The sequence below is a fragment of the Lissotriton helveticus genome, chromosome 4_1, assembly GCF_964261635.1.
Source record: "Lissotriton helveticus chromosome 4_1, aLisHel1.1, whole genome shotgun sequence".
In the NCBI taxonomy this organism is placed as follows: domain Eukaryota; kingdom Metazoa; phylum Chordata; class Amphibia; order Caudata; family Salamandridae; genus Lissotriton; species Lissotriton helveticus.
This window is the reverse complement of record NC_136063.1, coordinates 762,021,193-762,031,313: the sequence shown is the minus strand read 5'-3', so window position 1 is coordinate 762,031,313 and position 10,121 is coordinate 762,021,193. Positions and strand designations below refer to the sequence as shown.

Genomic DNA, 10,121 nt, shown 5'->3' with positions numbered 1-10,121 from the left:
CAGTGACAGGTAGGCTTGTCTTGATTTCTTGGCACATTTTATCTGAGAGCACCTTTCCAACTTCTTGCCAAAAGAGGTAGATCAAGGGACACTGCCAGAACACATGGACATCATCAGCCTTTTCCTCCCTGCACTTGGGGCACGTCCTTGCCTCTGGACTTCCCAGATTGGACAGCTTCCTTGACATCCAGTATGCCTATGCACTGTAAACAAACTTTTTTCCTGAGAGGCGCAGATTTAATAGATGACCAAAGAAAAGACATCAATACTTGCCACAAGGTTTCCATATCAGAACTTGGCAGGTCCCTCTTCCAGATCTCCGCTGGTAAAATAAATTCTTCCTTTCCTGCCTGGACTAACATCCAATACCACTTGGTAATTTCCTTTCCCTGCAGTGATCTTCTTTGTATCTTGTCCTCCCGAAAGCGATGACCTTTTCTGTCTTTGCCTAGTCCCCTTGCCCAGCTTGCAAATTGGTAATACTTGAACTTCAACAGATTAGCCTCTGTGATTTCTATTAGAGACTCCCAGCGGGCTAGGTTGTCCTCTACGATTTGTTCCCATTTATGTACTCCCCCTTCAATCATAGGGATTGCAAGCTTATCTAAAAGGCATGCTGGTGTCCCTGGAGAACTCCAAGTTGGCACAGAACTGCTGTAGTATAGTATTCCAAATGTCAGTTTAATTTGATGTCATTTGGGCAGTTTCTCAGAATACGGAGAAATTGTAGTTCAGTAGATGACTACAAGACTGAGTCAGCAGCCCTTGCACAAAATCTCTCTGACAGAGATTATCCTCTGAAAAACATCACCCTCTCAAGAAAGAGAGCACAAATCAACAATAGAGAAAGTCTGCTAGAGGAGAAAAATAAAGTTGAAACAGAAACCTTGACCTGTGTGACGACTTACACACCAATATCCAACCACCTAACTAAGGTGTTGAAAAAACAATGGAATATACTTAATACAGGGTCACTACAACATGAGCAACCACTGTTTGCATTCAAGCGTTCGAGAAACCTGAAAGATATGCTCATCAACACTAGACCTAAACCTAAGGCCATTAACAAACAGGGAACATTGTGGCAATTACCAGCAGTCACAGGCCACTATCCATGTGGCTCATGCACTGCATGTGCATTCACTTACATCCATAAAAACATCACGCTGAACAACGATTTTGTGTGGGAGATGCGCACCCACACAAACTGTAATTCTGAAAATTGTATATATATGCTCACGTGCCCTTGCAACCTCTACTATGTAGGGATGACCACACGACCCATTAAACAGCGTACGTCTGAACACCGCAGCAATTTCCGCTGCCGTAAAACAAATACCAAGATGTGTACCCACTACCTGGAAACAATGCATACACCAGATTACCTCAAGTGGGTCATTTTGGAAGCCTCCCTCAACATTTCGAAGAGAAACCTCTTCATCAGAGATCAAAGATGGATACACCGCTTATCGACACACTATTATGGTTTAAATGAGGATATACCCTGGAGCTCCCTGTAAAACATGTCACCAAAGCTGTACAGACTATTAGTTCAGCAAGAGAGTTGGATGTGAGGCTGTGAAAAGCATCTACAATTGATATCATACTATGCTGTAGATATGTTCATTTTACCTCTCTGCATATGTGCCTAGACCAACCAGACATCATTTGCCTCTTGCAAGACCAGTAACAACACTAGGTTGAAACGGTCACTGCCATATACACAGTTCACAGAGACACGGCTTTACACATATTGAACGGCACTCATCGCACACATCCTCTTTGCCAACCATCAAGAAAAGTTACAATCATGGGAACATGACGCTCCCCCAGATCTTATGCTGGGCAGCAGACATAATAAGTGGGGCTAAAAACCATTTTTTGCACGAAAAAAACAGGGATTTATGTACAGTGACGTTAGTGCGAGCTCTACTAACATATAACAAGTCGTATCATACTCTAAACCACACACATGATCCCAGCTCACTCAGTCTTTCACTTCGTCTTATTGCGCTTAACCTATTTAGAAATAGCTGCCACTCAAACACGGCGAGATCCCCTCCCCCTTTCTACACCATGTGACCCATCACACGACCTCTGGGAGTTGGATTTAATCTCACCGAGGGTAACACAGACACCTCCCGGAACCGGTGGATGAGGGCAGGTCAAAGGACGCACGCACTACGCGGCAACCGTGAGTAACCCGCCTAGGCTCTGTGACCTTATGGCCACTATTGCTGTTTCCAGATGCTAGGCGAACTTTCACTTTGTAACAAGCCGTGCACCATGGCCACCTAAACACGAGCTTTCAAAGCGCTCGCTATCACGCATTTTACTTGTTTACCAGAATCGCCTGCCCGTGCTTTAAGTTTTATGCATTTCTCAGCGGAGTTGGTGATACCTGAACGCCACACTCATGATCGTGGACTTTAAATGAATTCTGACGCAGTTATTCTCAGGCACGCTATTTAATGGTACACTGCGGGCTCATGGGTTTAAGCTCTCCCCACACGCTGTTTCCTCTAAACACGCAGTTAAATGGAACACCACTGTCGTAAGTGTTAAAACATTTCCACATGCTGTATTGATCCAGGGCACCCTAGATATGACAACTGCCACCCCCAGAGCAGCACTACACATTCGCCTGCAAGCTTAATTGATAGGCGTCTTCTTCATGCATGATTGTAACTTCCCTTACGTGCTTGTTGCCATAGCCCAATATGTTCCTCTCCAACTGCTGCCTTAAGTGAATCTCTGTCGTCTCAATCTGAGTCTCCTATTGAATTAACCACACGATTTGCCACATCACTGCTGCCGCATGTTAGCCTACAACTCCACAAGGCTTCGGGGGAACAGTTTACGTGTTAGCATGGAGTATGCCCATGTCAGTCTCTGAAGCAACCGCCTCATGATACTAACGGCCACCGTAATAACTTTTTAATTGTGAGCCCAAACACAGTCCTTACCACAACGCTATACAATTCTGTTAAACTTTTAGTTGATACAATGTATTTTTCTTTACCATGTTGCAGAATGCGCATTTCAATAACACAATAGTGTCATAATACCTTCGTGAAGACAGCCTATTGTTGGTTGTCTGAGCCGTGACTCATCAAAAAAAAAACAATGTGCCGTTTACAATGGTTGTACATATCATGTTTTTATCTCCCCAACACCAGTTCACCCACGGGAGCTAAGCCTTGTGCGTGAATCCACCGGGCACTGTTGAAGCCGGGGGCCCTAACCATTGGGTGAGTCCTTCCTGAAAATGTTTCTTCTGCCAATATATTGTTCTTCCACAGGGGCAATAGTCACCATAGCTCACTGCGGACAATCACCACTGCTGTATTTAACCTTTGCCATTTTTATAACTGTCCTTCATATGTCTGACGGCGTTCACACACGTTTAGAATTAGTATGCTCCGGAGTCACAATGAAACATTCATGGTACATGTGATCAATTACAATATCGCAAATCTTTCCTTTAACGCTTTTTTTCTCCCTCAACAGGTAGATCCAGGCAGGTTAAAGGTAATTTTGGGTAAGTACATTACCTGAGTGTGCAATTTTGTATGCCTCTCAAACATGAATTGTAGATGGCTTCTTTCTAAGGTCCTGAAGAATTGCAGGGTTATTGAACTAATAGCGAGAAACATGTTGACCCACACATTAGCAAGGACACCACCTCGCGAGGAATCCCTCGGGTGAGTGCCTTACACACTGTTTTTAAATTAGGACAGGAGACCCCCAGAATAAGATTTGACCTTCTAGGTACTCCCAGTGCTATCTTACATGTAAATGTAAATGTAAATGTATTGCGACTTATATAGCGCACGTATCACCCGAAGGTATCAAGGCGCTTGCCTAGGGAACCCGTCCTGGTATTCCCCTGTGAGATACCCCGGCAGAGTATCCACAAGGTGAAAGCCAGGCATCCCGCCGCGAGGGGCCGTAGTGGAGATTAAGCAAGCTATTGCCCAGAGTCGCAGAGTGTGACCCCGTGAGTCGAGTAGGCACCGGAGCGAGAATTGTCGAGTCCGTGGAATTTTGAGCCCGAGACCCGCCGAGGCGGGGAATCGAACCCTGGTCCACGGCCGATCTCAGCTTCCGGGTCTGCCGCCTCTAACCACTGAGCCACGCTTCTCCACTACTCCATCACTACACTGCGTCTACACAGTCCAGACCCCATACCCGCACTTCATCACACGGCAGTTGGATAGAAGATCTCCAACAAAGAGCCTCTTTTCAGGGAGCCCGTTGGGTATTGCACCGCCGACCCAATGAGGAGCAGCCCAGGTGATGAAGCATGCCACCTGAAAGGGTGTGTGAGGGCATTATGATCCAACATATGGATCCCCACACCTTTGTCCTTTCTAGGGTATAGTGGGACCAAGTCACTTGAGACTCCAAACGGCACCTTGATAGAGGAACAGCATAAACCCACTGTTGAAATAAGTTCTAGTTTAAAGGACACAGGTGATGTGAATGTAAAAGTCTATGATTTACTAATGAATTCTTTGACCGGTTATTGGCTTTTGAAATAATAGTAATGTCAGCAGATTTTCGTGTATACAAGAGGCTGCTTGCGAGCAGCAAATTGAGACCAGCTGTTGACCTGCGTAGGGATAGTTGCTCTCCCTGCCCAGACAGTAAACCTGCTTTTGACTTGCCAAGAGAAGTCTTGTCTTTCTTTGTTTTCATTTTCCCGCAACACTGTTACCCGAGTAAACTATTAGTGCACTTTAACTAACATGCTCATCAGTGGAGGAGACTCTGCCTGTCTATCCTAGGTAGGGTTATTTAAAGTATTTAGACTCTCAAAGACATAAATCACTAGACGGGTTCAGACAAAGGGACCCAATAGTACTGTCTGAACTGAAAAAAATATGGTTGCCTGTTGGCAGAAAGTGGTTCCATCAATTGTGCACAGAGTATGACATGGGTGAGCTCTACAGCTTCGGCATACCCTTCAGAAATAGGTTAGTCTACGTAGATCCAGGACTTCCAGGCTGATTTCTTGGAGCACAGAGGACTGAAGGGATTCATGGTCATTATTAGGTGATACTTTTTGATGCTTAAGTCCTGTGCCACGTATCTGCGGCTGAAAGCATATATTTTTTCAGCTGTTTAGGTGACCAGAAAATGTAGTCTTTTCTCAACAAAAACTATCTAGTTCATTGGCGATGACAACTTTTCCAGTGTTTGAATGAAACCAGTGGACGTAATAAGGGGTACACTAGTGGGGAGAATTCCTGAGCCTTTCTCAGTAGACAAAGTTCACATCCTTCTGTTCATAACATAATTCTAGTGTAAGGAATGTGTTTCCTGCTAGACATTCAAGGAAACGCAAACAGCTTCACGACAATTTCCAAGAAGCCAGGTGCAAGATCCCAGAAATGGTCTTCAGAAACCCAGACGCTGTGGAAACATGCACTCCTCTCCGGCATCACTTTACGGTGTAAGAGGATCATCCAAGTGTGAAAAAAACATAATGGAGCAGTCCCACCCAAGACAAACTGCATAGTCACAAGAGGGGGCTAGACCCATACATCCTTATCAATAATTTTGGAATAGGTTTAGTGTTTCAACTTATCTCTTCACAACAATTAAAAATGAAAAATGGTCAAACTTTGCAACCTAACACCACGCTTTTCTCTTCCTGTAAGAAATTCCACTGATATTTAGAAGATGGAGGCAACGCACAATAGGATGGTTCTTATTGCACCTATTTATGCAAAACTGGGTACGGCATTCTTTGGAACGGCAGTTGTTTCCCTGCATAACGGGGAGAAAGAGTAGGTGCTCCATCGCAAGCCTTTAAATATCGAGCCTGGCAGAATGGCTTCCTAAGAAATAATTTCAGTGCTTGTGCTGATTAATGATTGCTAGGTGACTTGTGACTGCCATTGAAAAAATAATGGAAACAAGGTTTTCTATGGGGCAAAAGAAAATGTTCACACTTGTCTGCTGACCTCCAGATATTTTGCGTCAACCACAGTGAAATGGCAAGTATCAGACTCCCGTGCTCCTCAAAACAGTACATCTATAATTTATACGCCACATCCAGAAACAGAAACTGCTGTAAGAAATAATCAATATTGCTCCTGTAGGGATAGATGTCCTACAGGAGTGCTCTGAGAGTTTCTGGCAGCGACATAAAACTGCAGTTTGTTGCCAGTTTAATGCAATGCCCAGAAAATTAATCAAGTACTCATTTGACCTAGTACAACATAGGTCATGCATTAATGAGAGTTTGAGCTATTGGCATTGTAAATGGCAATGCCTTTTATTTATGTGTTGTTTTAAAAACAACACAAATAAAAGGCATTGTCATTTTCAATGCCAATAGCTTAAACTCTCGCAAGTGCTAGACCCATTGCATTGCAAATGCATGCTATACAAGTTATAAAAAGCGTTAAGAGAGCCTGACCTGCCTGCAACAGCAGTTTGCCTGCCTGCAACAGCAGGCAGGACAAAGCTATTCAAGAAAATAGTGCTTTGAGGCTGTAATTAATGCCTACCGAGCAACACACGTAACAGGGGATGTCGCCATGGGAGGTTAAAGAATGAGACAAGGTGGTACTAAGGAGGGACTACTAAGCCTTTTGACCAATGACCAGCCACAGTTTACAGTGGACAATGACACACGCCAATGAAAAATGTGGGCAGAGAATGGGTGGAGCTTCAAGTCCCTACCTCAATACAGCATGCCTCGCAGAGCATCGCATAAGCAGCCCAGGTGCGACCTAAAAATAGGCCCTCCGATAGCACATCTTTCAACTTCGAAAGTCAGAAAACTGGGCTCCTTAACAAACTGTACCCTCTACCTGTATAGAAGCGATTCCAAACAAGAACAGCACGTTGGTTGTTAAATTGTATCAAATTTGATTATGAAAAATCCAGCACATCTCCGACAATAAGAGGTTCAGCTTAATAAATATGAGATTCAGCAGCATTGGCAATCTACCACAATACTTCATTACAAATTGCATTTTGGATAGCACCAGTTCTCTAGACACTACTACTGCCTGGACTAAGTAGTCAACATTACCTGTGCAAGGAAGGAATTGTCTATTAAATATCGAATGCTGAAGAACAATAATAGCCAGATTCCCCTGATAGATGAAAGTGACATTGCTCCTCCCAGGAGTGAGAGTTCATTTTGGGTGCCACTCTCACAAGCTAGAGAACCTACTGAACCTCAGGGATGTAGAGCGTAAACAGGTCAACACTCAATTCACAGCAGGACAACAGCTGAATGCACAATGTGGATGAGCAAAGGCAATGTTCTACCAACACAAGGTATTTGTCTTTTTAAAACATATGGTAAGTCCAAGCCTGATGGTGATTATCAGAAACTGATTTTGAATCTATAAAACGTATTAATGCGTGAGAACAATGGCTATGTAAAGCATTTTATAAGCTTCATGTTCTAAATGCAGAGGCAACATTAAAACATTTTCCAAACATGAACTACATGGACACCGAAGTCATAAGGTGGACTTAAAGCAACATGAAATGGCAAAAACTACAACACCAGTGAGGTATCAAATTTTAACCTTTTATAATATTATCATATACAAAATTGATCTGACAAACTGAAAACAATATTTAAGGAGAAGAAAAGAGGATTAGGGTCGGAAGGACAAACAAGACAACATATTTGGTTTGTGCTCAAATCTGTGCCCCAGTGACAATTTCTTCTTATTTGCCTTTTGCAAGCAGCTTCATAAATGGCCGGGGTATTACAGTCAGCCAATTTAAATGGGCCAGCATTTATAAGAAATATCTTTTGACAATTTTGCTAAACAGGCCGGCTCTCATATTGATCCACTTAAGTAAAATATAAACAAGGAAGGCGTTAACAAAAAACAAAGAAGGACTGGCAGTGCGAAGACATGTTCTTCATGTGGTCTATTTTATGAAAAGCAGCCTTGACCACTGTTTCAGGTATAATACTCCAAATTCAAGATCAGATGGCATTGTGCCAGATACTTATGCTTAGAAAGTTGATTTTCAAGAGCACACTGGCATCAACATACTACTTGTTCATTGTAAGAGCTCTGGTCTCAAATCACCTTGTGAATGCCTTTGCTGTGTACTCCTGCTTTAGAGTAGTTGTATCTTACATACATTTTGTACTGCTTAATTTCCGTTCTGCAAAAGGCATACATTTTCTAGTTTACATGTTTAAATTCATGTTGGTCATATCTTTTCCCGAGAAAGTACAAGTTAAATTTGACTGAAGCATGTTTTATAGGCAGAACGCCAATGACGCTTCTTATTGGTGCATATCTGACATTACATGCAGTTTTTAGTGATGGCAGGATTAATCCATGGTCTCATTTACGTAATACAAAGTGACAAATGTGGTCTTCTTATCAAAACCAGTTAAAAAGGAAGACATGGGACTGATTCGATCTCTTGGGTGTACTATTACACATCCATCATTGCCCGGGCAGACATTTTTTCACTTTTGTTTTTAAAAAACAGACTATAAAATATGGAAAACGGTAGGACAGCAGCAAATGTAAACCAGAGCACATTTATCAAATGATTCTGGCACTTTGAACTGTTAAAAAAAATGGAAAAAAACTATTTAAAAAACAATAAAATAACCTCCACATTTTTGTGATGCATTTAAAACTGTGCGTCTTCTGTACAAACTACATTTAAAATTTCAGTCAGCCAACTTTGAAATGCAATGTGCTTATAAACATTTTCAGAAAACATGTCCAAACACCTTGATAAACAGAAATGGTCTTTGTTTAGGCAAGTGCCCTGGAACAAATATGTTTTAAAAATCCTCTAAATGGACAAGTAGGCAGCACATTGAGAAACAAAAATTGCTTCCATCAGAGCAATTCCTTATTTTTTCTTTTGAGTGGCCAGATGTTTATATTTGACAGTGCTCACATAACGCCTAGAATCCTAAACAGCCAGCACAACAGTTGTTTTTCTTGGCATTTTTTCCATTCTCCTACATTTTTTTTTACACCTTGAGTTTATCACGATTACTATTAGTCCGTACGATGCCATAGGAATACAGGTATGGTCTCTAAGATATAAATGTGGCTTTATTTAGATTCTTGCAGGACTAATTTGGTGTCCCAACTGCGCACAAAAACGCCCCAGTTTGCATATGAAAAATGTTCATTCAGTCCAGCGGCTCCTGCTTTATTCGAAAGACAGATTGTACACGACATGTCCTTTTGAGTTCTCGCCTCAGTACATATTCACTAAACTGTGAAGAGTCAACCCCTCCTCCGCATGAGCCAACAATCTCAAATCCTCTTTGTTGCAACCTCTCCAACACCTGTTGAGAAACAAAGACAGCAAATGAACAAACAATGCAGACTTCAACAAGACATATTACAAAGTTTACTCCGACTCCTTAGGTTCAGCAGTCATACATAGCGGACTTCATCTAAGGTCCACTACAACTACAGTACCTTGGCTACAAGCCTCCACCCAGATCAGTAGTTTGAAAAGGCCACACTTACATAATAAGTACATTTAACATTTTCGACTAAGTACGAAGGAAACTAAATGCAGAGAAATGCGCCACTATACAAGGAAACATGTTCATGATCTACCTCACCAAGAGTGAGAAAATCACTAAATGAGCAGATTATAGTGATTAACTTAATCAAGATGTAATGCAGAGACGTGAATTGATCATTGCACAAAATACATCCTGTAAAGTAAAAAGTTAAAAGTATCGAGACAACAGCATTGTGGCAGATGTAACCATCATTTCAACTATTACTCGATTAATTGGGCAATGTTTTTGCTGACTGTACTTAATCCACTTCCACCAATCAAGTCTACGGTTCCAGGAGCATGCAATACAAATATTTATTTGGGAATGGTACTATCGTATCTACCTGAGCAGCACGATAATTTAAGTAATGAGAAGCCTGGAGAATGTTGACTTCAGCCTGTTCTTAATAAAATACCTAACTATCTTTACCTTCCTATTTTTTCTGATTTAAAACTAAGCTGGAAACACCTCTCTTCTGACCATGCCCAATTCCGACCCTCCTTTGAAAGTGTCACTAGCATATCCAATCCTTCACCATTAATCTCCAGCTCCGATATAATTTACATTTTGTTCACAA

At 42.0% G+C, this 10,121-nt stretch overlaps 1 protein-coding gene across 4 annotated transcripts in view; it reads right to left on the bottom strand.

The window, feature by feature from the left end:
• Positions 1 to 7,547: 7,547 nt before the first annotated feature.
• KCTD1 (potassium channel tetramerization domain containing 1) overlaps positions 7,548 to 10,121 on the bottom strand; it is a 329,020-nt gene continuing 326,446 nt past the window's right edge. For all 4 annotated transcript variants that reach the window (XM_078687386.1, XM_078687387.1, XM_078687388.1 and 1 more), the window contains one exon: positions 7,548 to 9,316. In XM_078687386.1, coding sequence (XP_078543512.1) covers positions 9,158 to 9,316 — 159 coding nt within the window. In that variant the 3' untranslated portion in view covers positions 7,548 to 9,157. The remainder of the gene's footprint in view (positions 9,317 to 10,121) is intronic.